The sequence below is a fragment of the Prionailurus bengalensis genome, chromosome B3, assembly GCF_016509475.1.
Source record: "Prionailurus bengalensis isolate Pbe53 chromosome B3, Fcat_Pben_1.1_paternal_pri, whole genome shotgun sequence".
Classification (NCBI taxonomy): Eukaryota; Metazoa; Chordata; class Mammalia; order Carnivora; family Felidae; genus Prionailurus; species Prionailurus bengalensis.
The window spans coordinates 60,811,229-60,838,879 of NC_057355.1; the positions used below are offsets into that span (position 1 = coordinate 60,811,229).

General features: G+C 39.1%; 1 protein-coding gene across 3 annotated transcripts in view; it reads left to right on the forward strand.

The window, feature by feature from the left end:
* The window catches only part of TTBK2 (tau tubulin kinase 2), a 169,629-nt gene that overhangs the window by 127,371 nt on the left and 14,607 nt on the right, over positions 1-27,651 (forward strand). For all 3 annotated transcript variants that reach the window (XM_043554114.1, XM_043554115.1, XM_043554116.1), the window contains 3 exons: positions 3,076-3,292; positions 13,476-13,687; positions 15,608-16,196. In XM_043554114.1, the coding sequence (XP_043410049.1) occupies positions 3,076-3,292; positions 13,476-13,687; positions 15,608-16,196 (1,018 nt within the window). The remainder of the gene's footprint in view (positions 1-3,075; positions 3,293-13,475; positions 13,688-15,607; positions 16,197-27,651) is intronic.

Sequence of the window (27,651 nt, forward strand, 5' to 3'; positions counted from 1 at the left end):
CAACAAAAAACAAAAATGTCAAAGGCCATTCCTCCTGGAAACTTAGAACCCTATCAGACTACTCATTTTTTACATTTAAAGCTAAGATCAGAGGGAAATTATGGGTATTAAGTAAGGAGGTACATGATGTCAGTATGTCTTATTACTGGTGGTATTAATGTTGTTAATCTGGTTAGGGTGATATTAGATTTTTCCACTGTGAAGTTACTATTTTTCCCTTTGTAAGTAATTATTTTATGGGAAGATGTTTGAGACCATTCAAATAAACTTTTTTTAAAATTTATTTTATTTAAAAAAAAATTTTTTTTAAGAGAGAGAATGCAGGCAGGGAAAGGGCAGAGAGGGAGGAGTACAGAGGGTCTGAAGTGGGCTCCATACTGACAGCAGCGAACCTGATGTAGGGCTCAAACTCATGAACTGTGAGATCATGACCTGAGCTGAAGTTGAACGCTCAATCAACCCAGTCATCCAGGCACCCCAAAACTTGTTTTTCTTTGTACTTTCTCCCACAAGTTTTAGTATCCATCAGTGAATCTTGCCTGAAAAGTATTGTGCCTACAAGCCTACCATTTATCTGCCCTGTTAAGAAGTGACTGAATTTGCTGACCTCTGAATTAAAATACTGATTTTTCAGCACACCTTATCTATTAAGGCCAGATAAATATCTGTGAGCTGTGCTGTCTCTGTCGCCACTACCACTGCCATTATAGTGCTAAAGTAGCCACAGACAATATGTAAATGAATGAGCATGACCCATGCCATACACTTGACTTACAAAAATAGGTGAGCTGGCCAGATTTGGCCCACAGCCCTAGTTGGCTAATGCCTGCCTTAGATTATGGGGAAGGAAGTGTGAAAAGGATGTCTGTTCTTAGTACTTTTCTTGACATCTGTCTAATTCTTCCATACATGTCCTTACTTTTTTTTCCTTAATGTTTCTATAATTTATACCTTGTCCACAAACACAAACACACACAATGTGCTAATGTGCTAATAATACTATTACATATACTTTTGCATTCATTCAACTCCTGAATGAAATATGATTTTTCTGGGAAGGAATTTCTTTCCGTATCGCAAACTCTGGATTTGGATCAGAGCTATAGGAGAATGAAGAAAATAGAATTATGTAAGGGTTAAAAATGGGGAATAAATGCAGAGAGGAACCTAAGTCATGTGCAGGAGAGCCCGTGTGGGGAAGATGTGAGAGCCCCTTGAAGTGTGTGGAATTAGACCGCAGCATATGAGAGAAGAGGGAAACTGGGATAAAATAAAATTAGAAGCAGTTTGTAGGTGGAGATGTACTTTGTTTCCTCAGGAGTGGAGAAGGAAATGCCAAGGAGTTGGGGGGTTGGAAAGAAGCTGTGGAATAGTAGCTAGGCATAGGGAAGAAAGGATTGGAAGAAAACTGAGAGATTTAAAATGGGAAAAAATTGTGGGGCTAGTAGACCGACCTTCCTGAATTCAAATATTGATTCTTTTGCCATTGTCTGTCCTCGAGAATACAGGGAATTCTTTTAATAAACATTTGGATTGCCATGTAGCACATATATGTTAGTGTCTGTTGTAATGTCTAGCATCAATCAGTATATTGAACTTATATCTGAAAAATGTTTTAGTAGCCAGTTTATGAGCTTTATGAACTTTATTTACTTTTGAACTTTATTTTTATCATAAATCCCTTAATATGAACTATTTTAGGCCAAACTACCTTTTTCAATGTGTTCCCAATGTCAGAACTATAAGAACCACCTTACAGGCCTGAGAGCTATTTTTTTCCTGAGAGCTATTATCAGTGCTTTTCTAATTACATACCTATAACATATTGATAAAGAGATTCATCTTCTCCTATTGGCCCTAGTAGGGAGAGGTGGTAGCGAAGGTCAACTTAGGTAGAGCAAGTCCCTGAAAAATGACTGATCTTTGTTCTCACAGCATTTCATATTGACAATACCTGGGCCAGAGCGTTGTCACCCTTGGAGTGGTTCACTAAGAAGATGCCTATTTTGCCACTCATATTGATTGTATGTGTCAGTATAGTCTAGTGAAGACTGTTTTTTCTATTTTTAGACATTCCAGATCACTTCTAAGAAAGGGTTTCACTGTGTGGTAAATATTGTGTTCAGTCGGCAATATTTAAAAACAAAACAAACTGGGCACCTGGGTGGCACAGTTGGTTAAGCATCTGACTCTTGATCTCAGCTCAGGTCTTGAACTTAGGGTCATGAGTTCAAGACCCACATTGGGTTCTGTGCTAGGTGTGAAGCCTACTAAAAAAAAAAAAAAAAAAAAAACCAAACAAATAAAAATAAAATACAAACTAGTATACAGAGCATAGTTCCAGAACATAAGAGCATACAAGGATCTGAACACTTAATGAGTGATAACTAAGAACTAGAAAAGCCCCCTCATGGGCCAGCGGTCTAAGGGAGAGATGACCAGCCATATAAATAGGACATGAAATTACTTAGAAAGAAATATATTGACAGGTGTCAATATTTTTTAAATTTTGTTCATGGTCAGTTCATGCAGAACTGTATAATTAAAGAATTTCTAGTTTCACCCAGAGGGCAAGAATTTCCTTTCTCATTTCCCTAGAGCCTTCCATATAGTAGATACTTAGTAAAAAGTCTGTAAATGCAGAAGGCTAGGTACATTTTACACTATTTAAAAAATACAAGTGATCACATACCTGCTTATATCGTTATGACACTTAATATTTTTCTGCTTATAGTTTTTGTTATTCCCTAAATGAAAAAAATGGGTAAAGAATAGAAAATACTACAACTGACAGGGACTTTTTAGAAAATACAGCAATAATTATTGAATCAGTGAGTTATTGTTAACATTTCTTTTTTTAGATCAGCCTGAAAATTCTACTGATCAGAAGCAGTTTTATTTTGTACAATTGGCATGACCTAAGTTTCTGAGGTTTTTGGTTTTGTTTTGTATTACTCTTTTACTCATGTATAGACTTCATGATTTAAGTCCAGAAACAAAATGTAGGATAATCTTAGAGTAACTTTTGATTCTGGTGTTTTTAAGTTCTACCTTTTTTTCACTCCACATTTTTAGAATTGCCAATGCCACTCCCATCCCAGGAGACTTGCTTCGAGAAAATACAGATGAGGTGTTTCCAGATGAACAGCTTAGTGATGGAGAGAATGGCATCCCTGTTGGTGTGTCACCAGATAAATTGCCTGGATCTTTGGGGCACCCACGTCCCCAGGAGAAGGATGTCTGGGAAGAAATGGATGCCAACAGGAACAAGATAAAGCTTGGGATTTGTAAGGTTAGTATTTCTTGTATAGGAAGAATATCTTTCTATGTGCTTAATGTTTTTCTTCTGTTAATGTAGCTAAGTATCATGATTCTTAACTTTGAGAAGTAGAACATTGTATTGCTAGTGATTTATATATTTGTAATTGCAACATCTTGGCTAATTTTGCCCATAGCACTCAGGTATAGATGCTAAACATTAATCTTCATCTTGTATTTTGTGAAAAAGATGAAGGGATTTTTAAAAAATAACCAGACACAGAGACTAAAAGAAGAGACATCTATAGAAAAGAAGTAATAGTCTTTCTAAATAATATGACAAAACTCTGGGCCCCTTCTTTAGTGTGGACCTAGGGAACTAGGAGTACCCATTCTGAAAATTGCCTCAAGTGGAGGTGGGGAAATGAGGGTTGGGAATGGAAAACATTGAACTGATCACGAGGTGACATAGTGGATGTTGAATAATCAACATGATTTTTTCTTCCTTAGGATTGTAAGCAGGACTACTTGTACATATGGGGAGAGATACAGATTTCTGAATTAAATCGTTAATTTTTAATAATCTTGGGGCATATTATCCCCAAATTTCTTTTTGCTTTTACTGTTCCTTGTCCTTTCCAGTTCATAGAAGATAAAATGAAGATTAATGGGAATGGAGGGGCAGTGAATTATGAACCAGTTAGTTTCTGGTGCTTCTTATGTTTTTATAAAGGTTTATTTGGAATAGAAGTTAAATGTATAGGTGTGAAATGAGACTTTGGGCTCATACCTATTAACATAACTGATAGAAAATTGGCTAGTCATGCTTTATGAAGTATATCTTGAAAAGAATTTTCCATGATCAGTTGTGAGGAGCTTGGCCTGTCTGTGGGACTAGAGACATCTGGGGGACATCCCCCATCTGTCTCTCTCTCTCTCAAAAAATAAAGAAATGGTAAAAAAATAATAATAAAATAAAAATCTCTAATGACATTCTTAGTTGCCAGCCCACAGGGGTATCTGTGTATATGAGAGTATGAAATGGCATTTGACATAGAACATACTTACTGTAATTTCTTTCACCCATTATCACTATTTAATCTGTATTTAGTTCTCTTCTATTTTTTAATTCTTTCCTTTCCAAAAACATTACTCAAATTAGATTATTAGTGTTACTGTTCTTTTATAGCAGTAGTGTTTATGTGGATTTTTCAAAGATATTTACCATTTCCTTACATTTTTGGAAGTCCTGGACTCACCGTCTTTCTTTCTGAAGTATTTCTATTAGAAGTTCCTTTAGTTCAGATCTTTTGGAAAGACTTTCAATTTTTACTTAGTTGTTAATGTATTTATTTTAGCCTCAATTTTTTTTTAACGTTTTATTTATTTTTGAGACAGAGAGAGGCAGAGCATGAACAGGGGAGGATCAGAGAGAGAGGGAGACACAGAATCAGAAATAGGCTCCACGCTCTGAGCTGTCAGCACAGAGCCTGACGCGGGGCTCAAACTCACGGACCGTGAGATCATGACCTGAGCCGAAGTCGGCCGCTTAACCGACTGAGCCGCCCAGGCACCCCTAGCCTCAATTTTTAAAGAGAGTTTATGCTAGCTTCAAAGTTTTTGATCGACAGTTATTTTTCCTCTGGCTTCTGTATTGAATTTCAAAAGTCTGTTATTCTGGATTTTTTTTTCTTTGTTACATGATCCATTCCCTCTCCCCCGTCTTTGCTCCCTGGCAACTTTTTAGCTTTTCTCTTTGTCTTTGGTGTTGTACATTTTAACTACAGTGTATCTAGGCTTATATTTCTTTTTATTTATCCTGGTTGGGATATCTTGTTTCCTGAGTCTTTGATTCATAATTTTGTATCATTTCTAAGAGATGTACAGCCATTCCCTAGCAAAATATTGCCACTAATTCATTCTCTCTGTTCTCTCATTCTGGGACTCCGATTAAACATATATTATGCCTTTTTATTCTGTTACATAATCTCTTAACATCTTTTTTCATATTTTCCTTCTCCTTATCTTGTTGTGCTTCATTCTAGGTAATTTCTTTTGCTATGTCTTCTAGTTCAATGATTAAAAACTTTGGCTTTTCCTGGTTAATTTGATGTTTAACTTGTTGATTGAATATTTAATATTAAATTCATCAGCTAAAATTCCAAATAATCCCTTGTTGATATTTGTGATAATGACCTTTATTTATTTAAACATTTTAGGTATAACTGTTATATATACTGTTTCTTTTTTAAAAATTAATTTATTTAAATTCAAGTTAATTAACATACACTGTGCTATTGGTTTCAGGAATAGAACCCCGTGATTCATCACTTTCATACGACAACCAGTTTTCATTCAGACAAGTGCCCTCTTTTATGCCCATCACCCATTTAGCCCATCCACCTCCCCACCTCCCCTCCAGCAACCCTCAGTTCTTTGTATTTAAGAGTCTCTTATGGTTTGCCTCCCTTTCTGTTTTATCTCATTTTTTCTTCCCATCCCCTATGTTCATCTGTTAAGTTTCTCAAATTACACATATGAGTGAAATCATTTCTCTAATTTATTTTACTTAGCATAATGTACTCTAGTTTCATCCATGTTCTTCAAAATTGCAGGATTTCATTCTTTTTGAGCACCAAATAGTATTTCATTGTATATATACACCACATCTTCTGTATCCATTCATCACTCAGTGGACATTTGGGTTCTTTCCATCTTCTTATCCATTCATCAGTCAGTGGATGTTTGTACTCTTGACATAATTTGGCTATTGTTGATAGTGCTGCTGTAAACACTGGGGTGCATGTGCCCCTTCAAATCAGCATTTTTGTATCCTTTGGATAAATACCTACTAGTGCAATTTCTGGGTCATAGGGTAGTTCTATTTGTAATTTTTTGAGGAACCCCTCCATATTGTTTTCCAGAGTGGCTGCACCAGTTTGCACCAACAGTGCAAGAGGGTTCCCCTTTCTCTGCATCCTTGTCAACATCTGTTGTTGCCTGAGTTGTTAATTTTAGCCATTCTGACAGGTGTGAGGGGTGGTATCTCCTTGTGGTTTTGATTTGTATTTCCCTGATGATCAGTGATTTTGAGCATCTTTTCATGTGTCTGTTGGCCACCTGGATGTCTTCTTTGGACATCTGTGTCCAAATAGACACAATAGACATGTGTCTATGCATGTCTTCTGCCCATTTCTTTACTGGGTTATTTGTTTTTTGAGTGTTGAGTTTGGTAAGTTCTTCATAGATTTTGGATACTAACTTTTTATCCATATGTCATTTGCAAACATCTCCTCCTATCCCACTGGTTGCCTTTTAGTTTTATTGATTGTTTCCTTCATTATACAGAATGTTTTTATCTTGATGAGGTGCCAGTAGTTCATTTTTGCTTTTATTTCCCTCACCCCTGGAGACATGTCAAGAAGTTGCTGTAGCCTAGGTCAAAGAGGTTGCTTCCTGTTTTCTCCTGTAGGATTTTGATGGTTTCCTGTCTCAGAGTTAGGTCTTTCATTCATGTTGAATTTATTTTTCTGTATGGTATAAGAAAGTGGTCCAGTTTCATTCTTCTGCATGTCGCTGTCCAGTTTTCCCAGCACCATGTGCTGAAGAGACTGTCTTTTTTCCATTGGATACTCTTTCCTCCTTTGTTCAAGATAGGTTGGCCTTACATTTGTGGGTCAATTTCTGGGTTCTGTATTCTGTTGCATTGATCTGTGTGTCTGTTTTTGTGCCAGTACCATACTGTCTAGATTACCGCTTTGTAATACATCTTGAAGTCTGCAATTGTGATGCCTCTAGCTTTGGTTTTCTTTTTCAGGATTGCTCTGGCTATTTGGGGTCTTCTCTGGTTCCAGACAAATTTTGGGATTGTTTGTTCTAGCTCTGTGAAGAATGCTGGTGTTATTTTGATAGGAATTACATTGAGCGTTAGATTGCTTTGGGTAGTATAGACATTTTAACAATATTTGTTCTTTAAATCCATGAACATGGAATCTTTTTTCCTTTCTTTGTGTCTTCAGTTTCTTTCATAAGCTTTGTGTAGTTTTCAGTGTACAGATCTTTTACCTCTTTGGTTAGGCTTATTCCTAGGTACTTTATGGTTTTTGGTGCAATTGTAAATGGGATCAATTCCTTGATTTCTCTTTCTGTTGCTTCATTATTGGTGTATAGAAATGCAACCAATTGATTTTATATCCTGTGACTTTGCTGAATTCATGTATCAGTTCTAGCAATTTTTTGGTAGAGTCTTTGGCATTTTCCATGTAGAGTATCATGTTATCTGCGAAGAGTGAAAGTTTTGACTTCTTCTTTGCCAGTTTGGATGCTGTTTATTTCTTTTTGTTGTCTGATTGCTGAGGCTAGGACTTCTAGTACTATGTTGAACAACAGTGGTGAGAGTGTACATCTCTGTCGTGTTTCTGACTTTAGGAGTAAAGCTCTCAGTTTTTCCCCATTAAGGATGGTATTAGCTTCATATATGGCTTTTATGATGTTGATGTATGTTCCTTCTATCTCTGCTTTCTTGATGGTCTTTATCAAGAAAGGATGCTGGATTTTGCCAGATGCTTTTTCTGCACCTATAAAGGATCATATGATTCTTATCCTTTGTTTTGTAAATGTTGCACAGCATATTGAACCAGCCTTGCGGCCCAGGAATAAGTCCCAATTAATCATGGTTAATAATTCTTCTAATGTACTGTTGAATTTGATTTGCTAGTACATTTATCTTATTGAGAATTTTTGCATCTAGGTTCATTAGGGATATTGGCCTGTAATTCTCCTTTTTAGTGGGTCTTTGTCTGGTTTTGGAATCAAGGTAATGCTGGCTTCATAGAATGAGTTTGGAAGCTTTCTTTCCATTTCTATATTTACGATTAGTTTAGAAGAATAGGTATTAACTCTTCTTTTTTTTTTTAATTTTTTTTTTAACATTTATTTATTTTTGAGACAGAGAGAGACAAAGCATGAACGGGGGAGGGGTCAGAGAGAGGGAGACAGAGAATCTGAAACAGGCTCCAGGCTCTGAGCTGTCAGCACAGAGCCCGATGCGGGGCTCGAAGTCACGGACCGCGAGACATGACCTGAGCCAAAGTCGGCCGCTTAACCGACTGAGCCACCCAGGCGCCCCATTATTAACTCTTCTTTAAATGTCTGGTAGAATTTCCCTGGGAAGCCATCTGGCCCAGGACTTTGTTCGGAGATTTTTGATAACTGATTCAATTTCTTTGCTTATGGGCCTCTTCAAATTTTCTATTTTTTCCTGTTTGAGTTTTGGTAGTGTGTGAGTGTCTAGGAATTTGTACATTTCTTCCAGATTGTCCAGTTTGTTGGCATATAATTTTTCATAGTATTCTTTTATAATTGTTTATATTTCTGTGGTGTTGGTTGTGATCTCTTTCTTTCTTTTTTTTTTAATGTTTATTTAGTTTTTTTGAGAGAGAGTGCACACATGCACAAGCCAGGGAGGGGCAGAATGGAAGGAGGACAGAGGATCCAAAGTGGGCTCCGTGCTGACAGCAGAGACACCAGGATGGGGCTCAAACTTGTGAACCATGAGATCATGACCTCAGCTGAAGTTGGATGCTTATCCAATTGAGCCTCCCAAGTGTCCCATGATCTCTCCTCTTTCCTTCATGATTTTATCTATTTGGATCCTCTCTCTCTCTCTCTTTCTCTCTCTCTCTCTTTTTTTTTTTTTATAAGTCTAGCTAGGGGTTTATCAATTTTTATTCTTGCAAAAAACCAGCTCTTAGATTCTTTGGTGTGTTCTACTGTTTTTCTGAAAACAGCTAGGGACAAATGGACCTTAACTTACAGGGGTAGGCACTGTTCTACTGGGGTTTTTGTTTGTTTGTTTGTTTCTATATTGTTTATTTCTGCTCTAATCTTTATTATTTCCCTTCTTCTGCTGGCTTTGGGCTTTATTTGCTGCTCATTTTCTAGCTCCTTTAGGTGTAAGTTTAGATTGTGTATTTGGGACTATTCTTACTTCTTGAGATAGGCCTAAATTGCAATGTATTTTCCTCTTAGGACTGCCTTTGCTGCATCTGAAAGGGTTTGGACTATTGTGTTTTCATTTGCTTTCATGTATTTTTTAATTTCTTCTTTAATTTCCTGGTTAACCCATTCTTTCTTCAGTAGGATGTTCTTTAACCTCCATGTATTTGAGGGCTTTCCAAATTTTTTCTTGTGGTTCATTTCAAGTTTCATAGTTTGTGATCTGAAAATATGCATGGTATGATATGGACCTTTTTGTACCTCTTGAGGGCTGATTTGTGACCCAGCATGTGATCTATTCTGGAAAATGTTCCATGTGCACTTGAGAAGAATGTGTATTCTGCTACTTTAGGATTAAATGTTCTGAATATGTCTATTAAGCCCATCTGGTCCAGTATGTCATTCAAAGCCATTGTTTCCTTGTTGATTTTCTGCTTAGATGATCTGTCTGTTGCAAGTGGGGTATTAAAGTCTCCTAGTATTATGGTATTATTAATGAGTTTTTTTTATGTTTGTGATTAAGGCATTAAATATTTACAATTGTTGGATCTTCATGATGTATAGACCCCTAATTATGACATAATGCTCTTCTTCATCTCTTGTTACAGTCCTTGTTTTAAAATCTAGTTTGTCTGATACATGGCTACTCCTGGTTCCTTTTGACCTCCATTAGCATGATAGATGTTCTCCATCCCCTCACTTTCAGTCTGTGGGTGTCGTATGGTCTAAAATGAGTCTATTGTAGGCAGAATATAGATGGATCTTGTTTTTTAATCCATTCTGATACCCTATGTCTTTTGATTGGAGCATTTCATTTATATTCAGAATGATTATTGAAAGATATGAATTTAGTGCCATTGTGATATCTGTCAATTTGGTGTTTCTGATGATATTCTCTGGTCCTTTGTAGTCTTAGCTGCTTTGGTCCTTTTTTTCCCCCTCAGAGAGTCCCCCTTAAAATTTCTTGCAGAAATGGTTTAGTGGTCACACGCTTCTTTAGTTTTTTTGTTTGTCTGGGAAAGTCTTTTTCTCTCCTTTTATTCTGAATGACAGCCTTGCTGGATAAAAGATTCTTGACTGCATATTTTTCCTGTTCAGCACATTGAATATGTCCTGCCACTCCCTTCTGGCCTGCTAAGTTTCAGTGGACAGGTCTCCTGCTAACCTTATGTATCTACCCTTGTAGGCTAGGACATTTTGTCCATAGCTACTTTCAGAATTTTCTCTTTATCCTTGTATTTTGCAAATTTCACTATGATACATTGTGATGTTGACCTGTTTTTGTTGACTTTGAAGTTAGTTCTCTGTGCCTCTTGGACTTGGATGCCTGTTTCCTTCCCCAGATTAGGGAAGTTCTCTGCTATAATTTGTTCAAATAAACCTTCTCCCCTTTTCCTCGCTTTTCTTTTTCTGGGACTCCTTTGATATGAATATTGTTTCGTTTCTTGTAATCAGTTAGTTTTCTAAGCCTCCCCTTGTCATCTAGTAATTTTCTTTCCTTCTTTTTGTCAGTTTCATGATTTTCCATAATTTTTTCTTCTGTTTCACCTATTCTCTGCTTCTTTAATTCTTGCTGTCCCTGTATCTAGTTTATTTTGCAGTTCAGTTATAGCATTTTTTAATTCATCCTGACTAGTTCTTAGGTCTTTGATCTCTGCAGCAAGGGTTTCTCTGGTGTCTTCTGTGCCCTTTTCAAGCCCAGATAGTAGTTATGACTGTTGTTCTAAATTCTTGTTCAGATATATTGCTTATATCTGTTTTGAGCCGGTCCCTGGCTGTGATTTCTTCTTGACCTTTCTTTTGGGGAGAATTCCTTCATCTTGTCATTTTGGCTAAGTTTCTGTCCTTTGCATGTTTTAAAAGCTTGTTATATTTCCTACACCTGAGAATACTACTGTATTAAAAAGGGGTCATACCCTGTCCAGGGCCTGTCACTCCAGGAAGTGTTTCTGGTGTGTGCTGTGTGCCCTCTGCTGTTGCATTTTGGCTGCTCTTTCCCACTGGTCAGTCCTTTACAAAGCTCCTCCTTGCTTGTAGTGGTGGAGTGTATGGAACTTCAACCAGGTGTGCTTTGATTTTTTTGTTGAAGTAACCCTAGGAAAAAAGGAAAAGGAAAAGGATGGGGAAGGCTGATCCCATAAAAAGAGAAAAAGAGAGGGAACAAAAAACTATAAAGCTGATTGCACAGAAAAAGAAAGGGGGGCGGGGAGGGAAGCAGAAGAAAAAAGAAAAGAAGGAAAAAGAAAATTAAAAAGCCTGATTCAAAAAAAAAAAAAAGATAAAAGGAAATGACAAAAAGTAAACCAGAAACTATGAGCCTGATTCCAAAAGAAAAAAGAGAAAAGGAGAAAAAAACTAAAAATGAGTTGTCTTTGGTGCTTGAGGGGTGCTTGGCTGTGCTGGTCTGGAGGAAAGTCTGGCTGCATTAGCTCAGATTCCATCTTGCTTCCAGTAGATAAACAGTTGCCAGGCATGGAGGGGCAGAGTATGGTGTAAGCCGGTCCCAACTCCACTGGCGGCCACTGTGCTCCTCTCTGAAGTCCCACTGTGTTGTGTTGGGGGAAAAAATGGCATCACCCCAGGCTTTGATCCCCAGACTGGGGATCTCAACCACCACTGTTGAGTAGCCCTTACAGAATAGTGAGGGCAGTCACCTTGCCCTGAGCCACAAGTATCCTGCACCTTCTCCTTGGTGCACAGTTGGGATTCAAAACCCTAAATCTTAAAGGACCTGGCATAGTGCAGATCCACTCCCCTCCTCCAGAGTAGAGCCTTTCCACCCTGCTGATGAAAGGGTTTGGCCATCACCTGCAGGGTCTTTTGTCCTTGGTGAGGCAATAAACCCTCTTCCAGAAGTACTCCAGGAAGGGGACTGTTCTCTTCCAGTGTACCCTGGAGATGTCTACACTACAGTATGCACTCCAGGGCCAGCTCCCTTCTCCCCAGGAGTGTGTCCACAGCTCCACTCAGGAGAAAGACACATACTTCCAAAACCTTGGAGTGAGAGCTCCAAAAGCTATTTGCAAAACAAAACTGGGATGCTCAGTATTTCTCGCTCCCCAGTTCATGATCCAAAGAGGTTTTCCTCTTGTGCTAACTTGATGTTGCACTTTCTTAACCCTTCTCTCTTTCCCTCCCTTTTGTCTCTGCACAGAAATTGTTCCCTCTTGTCTGTGGCTCCACTGTGTTTCTCTTCCCCAATTCACATCCATGCACCTCACATCTACCAAGCTGTTTCCCTCCAACTGTGGAGATCCTTCTGTTGCTCTGCAGATCTATTTCCTGGGTGTTCCAAAAAAATCTGACCTCAATACAGCTGTGTTTAGGGACAAAGAAAGCCCAGGGTCCCCTACTTCTCCACCATCTTAACTCTCCCCTCTATATATCCTGCATTTTAACAAGTTTAATATCTGATGTCTTTGGGAGTTTTAAATATTTTTCTAAAAATTATTATTATTTCTGTTAGTCGTGGTGGCATTCCTTCCCATGTGTTTGATTAATAATTGATGGCAGTCCTGTAGACCTTACTTCAGAAGAAGACTTACTTCGGAGAAGATTGTCTTCTGCTTCTGCTGGTAGCCAGCAGACCAGTTGGGCATCTTTAAACATACCAGACCTACCTCTCTTACCCTACTACTGGGGTCAAGCTTAATTTCCTTGGCAAGTGTGCTGCTGTGGGCATCTGTCCTTAGGCAGCCCCACTACTCTGAGCTGTGTCATATTCAACCTGCTGCTCTACTCAGCTCTTTATTGTTCTAGCTCCAAGTTTTCTTATTGTTGTTTGGTTTTTCATTTGGTTTTTAAAGAAGGAGCAACAGGGGATATTCATGCTTGGCAGCCTCTCCTACCTCTTGTGAGACCACCTGTGGCTCGAAGAAAATGTCCTTTCCAGGTTTTATTTTTACTTTACTGGAATGGAGACCTGCAAGCATCTTGTAAGATATCATACAAAAAGCTAAGGTGGTTAAACATTTTTAGACTGTTTATTTTTGTACCAAAAACATAAAAAACTAAAATAATACTGAAACTGAGAATAAATTAAGAATATTCATTTTATAAAGGGTTAATAGACAAGTGTTTAGTGATGTCAACTATCCAAAATATCCTGATTCCTGAAAACACATCGCAAACATTTGCTTATATTATTTTGAAAGACGTCAGTGATTCCTATACATAGTCACCTGAATGTTTTTCATTATTTTCTTTTATATTTTGTCTAGGCTGCTACTGAGGAAGAGAACAGCCACGGTCAAGTAAATGGTATTCTGAATGCTCCAAGCCTTGGTTCACCGATTCGTGTCCGCTCAGAGATTACTCAGCCAGACCGAGATGTTCCATTGGTGCGGAAGTTACGTTCTATTCACAGCTTTGAGCTGGAAAAACGTCTAACACTGGAGCCAAAGCCAGATACTGACAAGTTTCTTGAGACCTGGTATGAAATAGTTTTTCTTTTCTTTAAAGCTACTAAGAAAGATGCTATAGTTATCCTCAACATCATCATTATTAATTTCTATAATGTAAAGTCTTTCAAATAAGAAATGTTTGCATTTTTGTAGTACTGATTTGATTAAGCTCTCATCTCCTTCCATGTTTTTATTATCATTGTGATTCTTAATGTGAATTGTCTTATGATATTGTTACAAGTTCTTATAACACAGCTTTTGGCTTTGCAAGTTGAGCAGTGGGAACTGGTAATTTCATAAAACTAGGTACAAGTTAAAAACATTTTGAACTTACCTTGTTTGGAAGGGATCTCATTTATTGGAGTAAGAAGATGCAATGTAGAGTTGGAGTGCACAAGATAAAGAAGGTATTGTGCAAGAAGAAGGGGAGTTCGTGAAGGAGGGAAACAAGTAATTTATATACAAGGGACAGGCAGTTCAATTCAATTTAATGAAGGCCTTCTGTGAGTAAGTACTGTAGGAAAAATAGACATGAATAAGTTTCTTCCTAGAAATAAGGAAAGGTGGAACTTTAAAGAGCTATACATAGGTAATAACTGTAGTTCATGATTAGAAGTCCAATTATCCGTAAATTTTGCTAACAGAAGAATTGTTATATATAAATTAAAGAAGACTGCAGTAATACTAAGAGCCAAGTGACTAGTGATGGTCGCATGCCCTTCAGTGTACATCCCCGGTGGCTGCTATTGGCAATGAAATGTTAGAAGGACCATGTAATTGACTAACATGGTGTTTACTGTGTTTAAAGACAGTTCAGCCACTTCTGGCCTAGTCTAATCGGGCTTCCGTTTTCAATCGTCCTTCATATATGTGTATTCTTCCTTACATGGTAGTCATTTAGTCTCACAGCTATGTGATAGAAGCTATGTCGGTACATTGATATGATCAAAAGGATGGATTTGAGATGGGGCAGTGCTTAAACATTTTGAGTTGTGGCTAAGATTGGGAATAAAGACCTAAATGCAATAGGAGTAAAAGCTTAGTTTGGTAAAGAATTAGTTTAACAAAGGAATGAAACCAAAGGGAGTCCATGTTGAGGGAAGAGCTGAGAAATAAAAATAAGGTGGAGTTAAGAGAAGTAATCCAAGAAAATGAACTCAAGCCAGAAGCTAGAATGAAAAGGGAACAGTTGAAGGAATTGAAGCACCTAATTACAGACTTGGAAAGCAAAAAGTGTATTGCTTAAACTACTTCCCTGAAGATGAGATCAGTTCTTAGAAGCAAGTGCAGCCAATGGTCACACCATTGCCTGCCCCTCAGCCGGCAGAGAGATTATATACAGTGCCATCTGCTTTTTAATCCACCCAAACTGACAATATACCTTGAAGCTTCCCCCACCCCCTCCCGACCCCCCACCACTGTGTGCACCTCTATGTGCGTAGTGGACTGGGTGTGCTTGAGCAGGTATAGCAGCTTTTCTTTTTAAAAGTTCTGCCTTTGGTATTTACTTGAATGAGTACATTTATATATATGTCTGAAGAAGAAACACTTCAAGTATTTGCCTAATGTATACTAGCTTCTTCATTTCCTTTTGTAGGGCTTCTGGTGAGGCAAAAGCTAAATTAGGCTAAATTGTTCCTGTCTGCCAGAGAGAGGGCAGTGTGATTGAATTGTCAAAGAAAAGTTGAAATAGATCACATGGGTCAACCTGGTTAGGCTTCTCTTCTGCCCTGCAGCAGGAGAGCCATCTTCCTCCCATGGGCTCCATCTTCCCAAACAGGATTATGACACGTAAAGCAGAACTTAATCAGCCTGTGAAACTTTCCTTATGTTTTATTTATATTTTTTTCTCCCACCTGTGTGTGAATGTTAGTTCTGTATAGAGCTTATAGGTTATGCAATAAATATTTTCCTAGGACAGTTGAGTAACTTCTCTCTGTTTTCTTAAGCCTGGAGAAAATGCAGAAAGATTCCAGTGCAGGAAAGGAATCTATTCTCCCTGCTCTGCTTCATAAGCCTTGTGTTCCTGCTGTGTCCCGTACTGACCACATCTGGCACTATGATGAAGAGTATCTTCCAGATGCTTCTAAGCCTGCCTCTGCCAACACCCCTGAACAGGCAGATGGCGGTGCCAGCAATGGATTTATAGCAGTTAACTTAAGCTCCTGCAAGCAGGAGGTTGATTCCAAAGAATGGGTGATTGTGGACAAGGAGCAGGACCTTCGGGATTTTAGGACAAATGAGGCTTTAGGCCATAAAACAACTGGGAGCCCTTCTGATGAGGAGCCGGAAGTACTTCAAGTCCTGGAGGAATCGCCTCAAGATGAAAAGCTCCTACTGGGTCCTTGGGCAGAAAGTGATCATTTAAAGAAAGAAACCTCAGGTGTGGTCTTAGCACTTTCTGGGGAGTGTCCTGCCACTGCTGTTCCAGAACAGTATACAGATAGGCTAGAACTCCAGGCTGGAGCTGCTAGTCACTTTATTGCAGTGACACCCACGAGTCCAATGGAGGCGCAAGCAGAAGGACCCCTCACAGCGGTAAGAAATTTGTTCCTATTATGTTTCTCTGCTATCCATTCAAGGTGCTGTTAAAAAAGAACTAACCAGTTCAACTAGCAATCAACTGAGATTGTTCAGCAGATGCCTAAGTTTGGGGATAGGGCGTGATGTCTGGAGTAGGTTCTATATCAGTCACCCAATATGAAATTTCTCAAAACAGGTGAAGGTTTCCTCTCAGTGTAGCAACACATGAAATGTCATTATAACCTAATTTCAGAATAACATTTCTAATTAGTCCACAAGAGCTGTGTGTTTAGATATGACTTTTTAAAAATTTGTAATTCTAAAGATTTTGAATCTCTGCCTTATAAACCTGGTGAGGAAGGCATATATAATTTGTACTTTATAGTGTACAGTTGGCTAGGTTTGATTCTTTTCTGTTTCTTTTTCGTAATCTCCACACGGAAATTTCTCATATTTTACATTACTCTTAAACAGTAGTCTTCCAGCTTTGATGTCCACTGTGTAAAATACAGAGTCCCAGCCTCACTTCCAGAGCTTCTCCTTCGATAAGTCTGGGAGAGAGTGAGACCAGGAGTCTGCATTTTACCAAGTAGCTGAAAGCAGTTGTGATATAGGTCTTTTGCAAGGGAATTACCCTCAGTTTGGGCATTCAGCTGGAGACGCCTGTTTCCCTGTTGTTAATCAGTAAGCAGTGATGCCCCGATGACTGAGAGCAGCTGGAGCCCCAGAAAAGTCAAATATGGAGGCAGTAAGGAACTGTGTACAGAGATCTTTGGCACCAGCCTGAGGACAGGTACCTCTGTCCTTACATGGGTGGAAGTACCAGGTTTTTTCAAATTCCCTAATCATCTAGCAGCTGTCTTTTCCAGCTCACCAAAAACAACGTTGTTCCCCAAACTGACATTTTTCTGTTAGAACACAATTCCAAATGCAGGTGTTAAACAGTGAGAAAAGATAACAAAATTTGCTTTTGTGTCCTGCTTTATAGGAATTCACCTGCACTTCACCGTAGGAAAATCAATGCCTGCCTCTTTCTACATCAGAGTTAGTCTTTTCTTCTTTTCCAGGACTGCTTTGTACAGTTATACAGGTTGTTCACTAAATAAAGTGGCCTAGCCCAGGGAGCAAGTAGGGGCTGAAACCTAGCCCAAACTCTGCTAACCAAACTGCGTTTTTGTGTAGGTCTGTTTCTTCTTTAAGGAAGCATCCTTTTTCAAATTGTACACAATGACCTATGGGCTAGAGGCAAGTCCAACCACCCCCCTCCTTCCCCTCATCCCTTTTTCCCACCCACCTTCCCTCTTTCCATTTATTTCTCTTTCCATCTTCAGTTTATTCTTATCTTGGACTCTGTCATGCTATGTACTTGCCGTCACTCAAGCATTCTGGTGTACTTCCCTTCAGAAAGGTTTTCTAAGGGCCCCTGTGTGGCTCAGTCGGTTAAGCATCTGACTAGCCCAGGTGATGATCTTGCCGTTTGTGGGTTCAAGCCCCATGTGGGACTCAGCTGACAGCTCAGAGCCTGGAGCCTGCTTCAGATTCTATGTCTTCATCTCTCTCTGCCCCTCCCCTGCTTGCTCTTTGTACCTCTCTCTCTCTCTCTCTCTCTCTCTCAAAAATAAATAAACATTAAAAATTTTTGGGAAAAAAAAGGTTTTCTAAAGCCTTGGCTCCATTTCTCCTAGTATTGCTTTCTCCCATCAATACTGTTTTATCCACAGGGATTGTTCACATGCTTCTCTTACACTGTTTGTATTTTCTCTGTCGGGTTGTTGAAAGACTTGCATTCATTTATTTGATATTATAACTTTGGCCTTATTTTCAGATATCTTTAAATACAAGTATTTTTCTTTTTTCTTTCTTTTTTAATTTAAATTCAAGGGACGCCTTGGTGGCTCAGTCTGTTACGCATACAACTTCGTCTCAGGTCATGATCTCACTACTTATGAGTTCGAGTCCCGTGCTGGGCTTGCTGCTGTCAAGCTCACAGTATGGATCCTGCTTCAGATTCTGTGTCTCCCTCTCTCCCTGCCCCTCCCCCACTCACAGTCTGTCTGACTGTCTGTTTTTCTCTCTCTTAAAAATAAACATTAAAAAAAAATTTAAATTCAAGTTAGTTAACATACATTGTAGTCTTGGCTTCAGGAGTAGAACCCAGTGATTCATCTCTTACATATGACACCCAGTGCTCATCCCAACAAGTGCCCTCCTGAATGCCCCATCACCCATTTAACCCATATCCCCACCCACCTCCCCTCCAGCAAGCCTCAGTTCTCTGTATTTAAGAGTCTCTATGATTGGCCTCCCTCTCTTTTTTTATCTTATTTTTGCTTCCCTTCCCCTGTGTTCATCTGTTGAGTTTCCCAAATTACACATATGAGTGAAATCATATGATATTTGTCTTTCTCTGACTTATTTCACTTAACATAATTCACTTTAGCTCCATCCATGTTGTTGAAAATGGCAAGATTTCATTCTTTTTCATCGCCAAGTAGTATTCCATCATGTATGTATACATACGTATATATATTACATTTTCTTTAAAAAAAATTTTTTTTAATGTTTATTTATTTTTTTTGAGACAGAGAGAGACAGAGCATGAACGGGGGAGGGGCAGAGAGAGGGAGACACAGAATCAGAAACAGGCTCCAGGCTCTGAGCCATCAGCCCAGAGCCTGATGGGGGGCTCGAACTCACGGACCGCGAGATCATGACCTGAGCTGAAGTCGGCCGCTTAACCGACTGAGCCACCCAGGCGCCCCTATATTACATTTTCTTTATCCATTCATCACTCAGTGGACATGTGGGCTCTTTCCTACTTTGGCGATTGTTGATAAACACTGGGGTGCACGTGCCCCTTCAAATCAGCATTTTTGTATCCTTTGGATGAATACCTACTAGTGCAATTGCTGGGTCATAGGGTAGTTCTATTTGTAATTTTTTGAGGAACCTCTATATTGTTTTCCAGAGTGGCTGCACCAGTTTGCATTCCCACCAATAGTGCAAGAGGGTTCCCCTTTCTCCACACCCTCACCAACATCTGTTGTTTCCCGAGTTGTTAATTTTACCCATTCTGACAGGTGTGAGGTGGTATCTCCTTGTGGTTTTGATTTGCATTTCCCTGATGATGAGTGATGTTGAACATCTTTTCATGTGTTTGTTAGCTATCTAGATATCTTCTTTGGAAACGTGTCTATTCGTGTCTTGTGCCCATTTCTTCACTCTTTTTTTTGTTTTTGGAGTGTTGAGTTTGATAAGTTCTTTATAGATTTTGGATACTAACCCTTTATCTGATATGCCGTTTGCAAACATCTCCCATCCCGTCGGTTGCCTTTTAGTTTTATTGATTGTTTCCTTCACTATGCAGAAGCTTTTTTATCTTGATGAGGTTCCAGTAGTTCATTTTTGCTTTTATTTCCCTCGCCTCCGGAGACATGTCAAGTAGTAAGTTGCTATGGCCTAGGTCAAAGAGGTTGCTGCCTATTTTCTCCTGTAGGATTTTGATGGTTTCCTGTCTCACAATTAGGTCTTTCATCCCATTTTGAATTTATTTTTGTGTATGGTGTGAGAAAGTGGTCCAGGTTCATTCTTCTGCATGTCTCTGTCCGGTTTTCCCAGCATCATTTGCTGAAGAGACTGTCTTTTTCCATTGGATACTCTTTCCTGCTTTGTCAAAGACTAGTTGGCCATATATTTATGGGTCCATTTCTAGGTTCTCTATTCTGCTCCATTGATCTGTGTGTCAAAGTATTTTTCTTAACTGAAGGTCTCTAAAGAAATGTCAGCTGCATCACTTGTGTACTTATGTCTAAGGTATTAAACTTAACCATTTCCTTCACTTGTGGGGGATGAGATTAAAAATATATTTATGTTGATTCTGTTTTTGAGGCTTAAATTCAGAGTTTACTTTTGCAAAGCAGATGGTATTATTTCCTAACTTACTACAGACATATTAAATAGGGAGGGCTCCCAGTTAGCTTCTCCACATCTCTTGCAATTCTGATTATATGTTATAGCTTGGATGATATGCTAAACTATATTACTGGGCTATCTCAATATTTTAAATTAAGACATATCCTGATGAGAATGTTTGTTAGTTTGTATCTTTTTCACTCAGGCTCATTTCTCTTTTATGATGATATGAAGGGAGAGTATACCGATGTCTTAAAATATGTAGGAACTATATAAAAATAGGCAAAGCAAAAGTTTATCTGTTTACAAGCATAGTTGGCATAATAAACTAACCTGATGAAAACTTTATTAGTGCAGAGCTATTAGCCTTGGTTAGGAATTCCCTTATCCATAAACATGAAACCACTGATTATCACATAGCATGTATAAATTTTTTAAATAATATGTTTTTTTCTGTTTGTTTTGTTTTTTCTTTCTTTTTTTTTAATTTTTATATGAAATTTATTGACAAATTGGTTTCCATACAACACCCAGTGCTCATCCCAAAAGGTGTCCTCCTCAATACCCATCACCCACCCTCTCCTCCCTCCCATCCCCCATCAACCCTCAGTCTGTTCTCAGTTTTTAACAGTCTCTTATGCTTTGGCTCTCTCTCACTCTAACCTCTTTTTTTTTTTTTTTTTTCCTTCCCCTCCCCCATGGGTTCCTGTTAAGTTTCTCAGGATCCACATAAGAGTGAAACCATATGGTATCTGTCTTTCTCTGTATGGCTTATTTCACTTAGCATCACACTCTCCAGTTCCATCCACGTTGCTACAAAAGGCCATATTTCATTTTTTCTCATTGCCACGTAATATTCCATTGTGTATATAAACCACAATTTCTTTATCCATTCATCAGTGGATGGACATTTAGGCTCTTTCCATAATTTGGCTATTGTTGAGAGTGCTGCTATGAACATCGGGGTACAAGTGGCCCTATGCATCAGTACTCCTGTATCCCTTGGATAAATTCCTAGCAGTGCTATTGCTGGGTCATAGGGTAGGTCTATTTTTAATTTTCTGAGGAACCTCCACACTGCTTTCCAGAGCGGCTGCACCAATTTGCATTCCCACCAACAGTGCAAGAGGGTTCCTGTTTCTCCACATCCTCTCCAGCATCTATAGTCTCCTGATTTGTTCATTTTGGCCACTCTGACTGGCGTGAGGTGATACCTGAGTGTGGTTTTGATTTGTATTTCCCTGATAAGGAGCGACCCTGAACATCTTTTCATGTGCCTGTTGGCCATCTGGATGTCTTCTTTTTTTTTTTTTTTTTTTAATTTTTTTTTAACGTTTATTTATTTTTGAGACAGAGAGAGACACAGCATGAATGGGGGAGGGGCAGAGAGAGAGGGAGACACAGAATCGGAAGCAGGCTCCAGGCTCCGAGCCATCAGCCGAGAGCCTGACGCGGGGCTCGAACTCGCGGACCGCGAGATCGCGACCTGAGCTAAAGTCAGACGCCCAACCGACTGAGCCATCCAGGCGCCCCTCTGGATGTCTTCTTTAGAGAAGTGTCTACTCATGTTTTCTGCCCATTTCTTCACTGGGTTATTTGTTTTTTGGGTGTGGAGTTTGGTGAGCTCTTTATAGATTTTGGATACTAGCCCTTTGTCCGATATGTCATTTGCGAATATCTTTTCCCATTCCGTTGGTTGCCTTTTAGTTTTGTTGGTTGTTTCCTTTGCTGTGCAGAAGCTTTTTATCTTCATAAGGTCCCAGTAATTCACTTTTGCTTTTAATTCCCTTGCCTTTGGGGATGTGTCGAGTAAGAGATTGCTATGGCTGAGGTCAGAGAGGTCTTTTCCTGCTTTCTCCTCTAAGGTTTTGATGGTTTCCTGTCTCACATTTAGGTCTTTTATCCATTTTGAGTTTATTTTTGTGAATGGTGTGAGAAAGTGGTCTAGTTTCAACCTTCTGCATGTTGCTGTCCAGTTCTCCCAGCACCATTTGTTAAAGAGGCTGTCTTTTTTCCATTGGATGTTCTTTCCTGCTTTGTCAAAGATGAGTTGGCCATACGTTTGTGGGTCTAGTTCTGGAGTTTCTATTCTATTCCATTGGTCTGTGTGTCTGTTTTTGTGCCAATACCATGCTGTCTTGATGATGACAGCTTTGTAGTAGAGGCTAAAGTCTGGGATTGTGATGCCTCCTGCTTTGGTCTTCTTCTTCAAAATTCCTTTGGCTATTCGGGGCCTTTTGTGGTTCCATATGAATTTTAGGATTGCTTGTTCTAGTTTCGAGAAGAATGCTGGTGCAGTTTTGATTGGGATTGCATTGAATGTGTAGATAGCTTTGGGTAGTATTGACATTTTGACAATATTTATTTTTCCAATCCATGAGCAGGGAATGTCTTTCCATTTCTTTAAATCTTCTTCAATTACCTTCATAAGCTTTCTATAGTTTTCAGCATACAGATCCTTTACATCTTTGGTTAGATTTATTCCTAGGTATTTTATGCTTCTTGGTGCAATTGTGAATGGGATCAGTTTCTTTATTTGTCTTTCTGTTGCTTCATTGTTAGTGTATAAGAATGCAACTGATTTCTGTACATTGATTTTGTATCCTGCAACTTTGCTGAATTCATGTATCAGTTCTAGCAGACTTTTGGTGGAGTCTATCGGATTTTCCATGTATAATATCATGTCATCTGCAAAAAGCGAAAGCTTGACTTCATCTTTGCCAATTTTGATGCCTTTGATTTCCTTTTGTTGTCTGATTGCTGATGCTAGAACTTCCAGCACTATGTTAAACAACAGCGGTGAGAGTGGGCATCCCTGTCGTGTTCCTGATCTCAGGGAAAAAGCTCTCAGTTTTTCCCCGTTGAGGATGATGTTAGCTGTGGGCTTTTCATAAATGGCTTTTATGATCTTTAAGTATGTTCCTTCTATCCTGTAAATAATATGTTTTGAAAGATGGCTAAATTTGCTAGATTTGAAAAAAAATTGGTTTGGGGTTACTGTTGGAAATTAAATTTTTTTCCTTGGGTAAACAGTGTTGATTGAAATTGGCTCACTGTCAATCGTTTCTAAAAAGCTGCTAAACATGGATTTACAGGGAGTAAATAAGACCAACCTTTGGCTTACAGGAAAAATACTAAGTTACGTTTTGATTAGAAAATGGAGAGGTGCCTGGGTGGCTCAGTTGGTTAAGCATCTGACTTTGGCTCAGGTCATCATGTCGCAGTCTTTAAATTCAAGCCCCTTATTGGGCTTTTGTGCTGACAACTCAGAGCCCAGAGCCTGCTTTAGATTCTGTCTCCCTCTCTCACTGCCCCTCCCCCACACATGCTCTGTCTCTCTTGTGCTCTCTCTCTCTCTCAAAAAATAAAAAAGAAACATATAAAAAAAAATGAAGAGACAAGATTAAGCTAGCATACATAAATAAGGGTAGAGAAGAAAAAGAAAAGAAGGGGTGCCTGGGTGGCTCAGTTGGTTAAGCATCTGGCTCAGGTCATAATCTCATGGCTTGTGAGTTTGAGCCCAACCTTGGGCTCTGTGCTGACAGCTTAGAGCCTGGAGCCTGCTTCTGATTCTGTCTCCTCTTTCTGCCCTTCTCCCACTCACACTCTGTCTGTCTGTCTGTCTCTCTTAAAAATAAATAAACATTAAAATGATACAAAAAGAAAAAGAAAAGAAAATGAACTGCTTCTAAAAGAGGTCTAAACCACTGGTCCACATGACATTGGGTGATCTCTGTTAGTAGGGAGGTTGGATTTGAAATTTAATACAGGAGTGGAAAAGTTATTTCTTAAACCGAGTATCAAGGCAGATTGTACCACATGATCTCATGGTTCTAGATGGTCTTTTAGAAATCCAGTGCTTCAGGGGTGCTTGGGTGGCTCAGTTGGGTAAGTGTCTGACTTCAGCTCAGGTCATGATCTCACGGTTTGTGGGTTCAAGCCCCACATCAGGCTCACTGCTGTCAGCCTGTCAGCTCAGAGCCTGGAGCCTGCTTCAGATTCTGTGTCTCCCTCTGTCTCTGCCCCTCCCCTACTCACGCTCTGTCTCTCTGTCTCTTAAAATGAATAAACATTAAAAAAAATTTTTTTTTAAAAGAAAGAAAACCAGTGCTTCATTTTAATATTACCTTTGGAAGTAGTATAAATATGACTGGGGAATGATAATATCAACAATATGTTACCTGTTGCCGTGTAACAAATTATTCCAAATTTAACGGCTTTATTTATTTTATAAAAAAGTTTTTTTAATGTTTATTTTTAAGAGAGAGAGTGTGGGGAGGGGCAGAGAGAGAGAGGGAGACAGAGAATCTGAAGCAGGCTCTGCACGGACAGCAGAGAGGCCATTGTGGGGCTCAGACTCATGAACCGTGAGATCATGACCTGGGCTAAAACGAAGTCAGTCACTTAACCAACTGAGCCACCCAGGTACTCCTCAAATTTAGCAGCTTTAAACAACAAAGTTATTTCACACTTTTCTGAGAGTTAAGAATGTAGGAGTGGCTCAATCTAATGGTTCTGGCTCAGGGTCTTTCATGATGTTGCTGTCAAGCTGTCAGCTAGGCTTGAAATCATTGTAAGGTTCAACCAGGATGGGAAGATCCACTTCCGGGCTCACTCACATGACTGTAGGCAGGCCTCAGTAGCTGTTGGCCAAAGGCTTTGGTTCCTCACCACTTGGGTCTCTCCATTCTTGACAGTGGCAGCTGACTTTGTCACTGAGTAAGGAGAGAAGGAGATAGAGATAGGGGAGTGGGTGGGGTGGTAGAGCCAACATGCCTCCACCATGATAGAAGCCATAATTTCTTTTATAACCTCATCTCAGAAGGGCATGCCATCACTTCTGTCATATTCTGGTAGTCACACAGACCAATCCTGCTACAGTGTGGGAGGGCCTATACAAGGGTATGAATACCAAGGGGCAGAGGTCATTGGGGGCCATCATAGAGACTGGCTACCATATTATCTTACATCCATATTTCATAGAATACTTTTGTAGTTGATCCTAACAGCGACTCTATGGAACAAGCAGAGGGAAAATTATTGTCCTTTTTTGCACTGATGACACCAAACCATAGGACAGGGAGATAATCTGTAAAGAGGCAGATAACTAATGGAGTACATTCTGTGTTCTGTTCCTCACATCAGGGGATTATCAACATTTGAAGGAATTTCCTCTTTTACTTGTTTCTTAGACACTGAGAAGAAGAAAGGGGCTGTGAGTCACAACACACACGGGGAGCAAGACAAAATGGAAAGGAGTCACATAATTGTTTTGTGATCTATCTGGTAGTCAGCATCTACAAAGAGGATTCCTCTGACTGTATTTACAGGAGTACCAATACCAGTACTAGAAAATTGAGATCAGCAGTGATTGCATTGCCTTAATTCTGTTCTTTTCATTCCTTCAGTTCTATTCAGTGTCTCCTGAGTTCCAGGCTCTATGCTTTACCCCAGGGATAAACAGTTGGCACCAACCTTCCAGGTTGGCACTGAGGGCCTATGTCTAACAGTTACCTTAAACAACGTGAAGTGATTCTAGTGGAGCTGTGTACACAAAGGAGGGCACAGATCAATCTACCCAGGACTGAGGAGTACAGTATTGGGTGTTTTTATTTTCTAAACTTTTCTTTATTTTCTAATTTTTCTTACCATGAAAAATGAAATTTTGAAAATACATTGCTTTCATAATTAGAGAGGAAATAACAATTAAAAATATTTTTCTGAAAAGGTTAAGGTGCACTTCAAAAATAAGAGGACTCTGAAGGATGAATTAGTTTGCTGGAGGGAGATGCAGGGCTGTAAGGCAAAGAACACAGTATGTGCAGAGGCACAGAGACTTGAAGACCACAGTTCAGAGCATTGAAATAAGTGATTTTGAGTCTTAAGTGCCCTTTCCTTAGGGCAAAGATAAAATGCAAAAGGTAAGGTGATAAAGGGCATCGGCCTGCTCCGCTGAGATGTGTGGGTTGTGGGACAAGAAACTGCCAAGATTGAGGGAGGGGAATTTTATTCAGCAATTATCAAGCATCTACTGTGTGTCAAGTACTGCACTAGGCATCAAAAGAATTCAAAGCCCAGTGAGTCTCCTCACTGCTTCCAAGCATCTTCAAGCTAGTAAAGGGAAACAAATGAAGTGTTATTGATGCTTTGATAGAAATCTGTAGGTTATGGAAGTTGGGAATAGTTGAACTAGAGTGATCCCTGAAGTGTCTTCCAGTATTATATGAAGGGGCTTGAAAACTGACTGTGAAATCTTGTAGTCAAGTATGTGATGTGTAATTACAGGCCAACCAAAAATATTTTTACTTCCGTCTGTCTTTTCTGTGACTTCTATTCTTTGGGTGTGGGGTTATGGCTTGCTTATGATTTTTGGTACCCCCACGAAATTCTCATAGTTTCAAATCCTGCTAAAAAACACTTTAACTATTAATGATGAGTGACTGTCTCTGAGAAATGGGTAATGGGAAGGGAAAAAGCAACTTTTACTTTTTGTTTACTTCACTCGAGGCTTCGGGTTTTCAGTTTTACCTACCTATGTAGCACATTGCTGCTGTCTCCATTCCTCCTCTAGTCATCCTTCATATTCATAAGCCAAGCCACAGTGTAACAACATCTTCAGCAATAGTAACCAACATGGTCAGAGTAAGCAACAGGGCTAAAGAGTGAGAAAGTGGGACATTCTGTTAGCAGATAGGACCTCTTTCTTTTTAATGTTTATTTTTGGGAGACAGAGGGAGACAGCATGAGTGGGGAACAGGCAGAGAGGGAGACACAGAATCTGAAACAGGCTCCAGGCTCTGAGCTGTCAGCACAGAGCCCGACAAGGGGCTCGAACTCACGAACTGCGAGATCATAACCTGAGCCAAAGTTGGACGCTGAACCAATTGAGCCACCCAGGTGCTCCCCTGATAAGGCCTCTTAATACTCAAATGTTATCGCTGCCGTGTACTCACTTTTTAGTAATAAACATTTGATACATTAAAAACATGGTTCAATAATAGTGTTTTAGTTTCATTCATAAGTTTTAACACTTGTATGAAGTGTCACATAAAGATGCTTTGAGCAAAAGAAGTGTATAGTGGAATTTGAATGGCCCAAAGAAATGTGAATGTTTAAAATTTAATTTTTTTTAATAGACCAGGAATGTGTTCATATAACTCAGTTATTCTTGGCTATAGTGGGAACTAATAAATTATTCTACCAATATCTCGTAAATTATTTGTCAAAAACCAAAAGGAGAAATAGATATTTCATATATGACATTTTATTTGGAAGAGAGGCTATTTGGTATGCCTGTTGAATTTCCCAAAGTTTTTATTAATAACATTATACTCCTTGAATGAGATAAAAGTTAAAGGATAATTATTTATAAGTTAAATGTAAATAATAGTTTACAGTTTACTGTCTCTTGCTATGTGGCCAGTTGTAAACATGGGGTAATTATAAATAATGAGGCTGCTTTATCTGAACTAAAAGGTAATGAGACTGAGGTTAGTCAAACTGAGTAGCAGGCATTAATAAAACTAATATGAAAGACACGGAAAATATTGAGGTCATT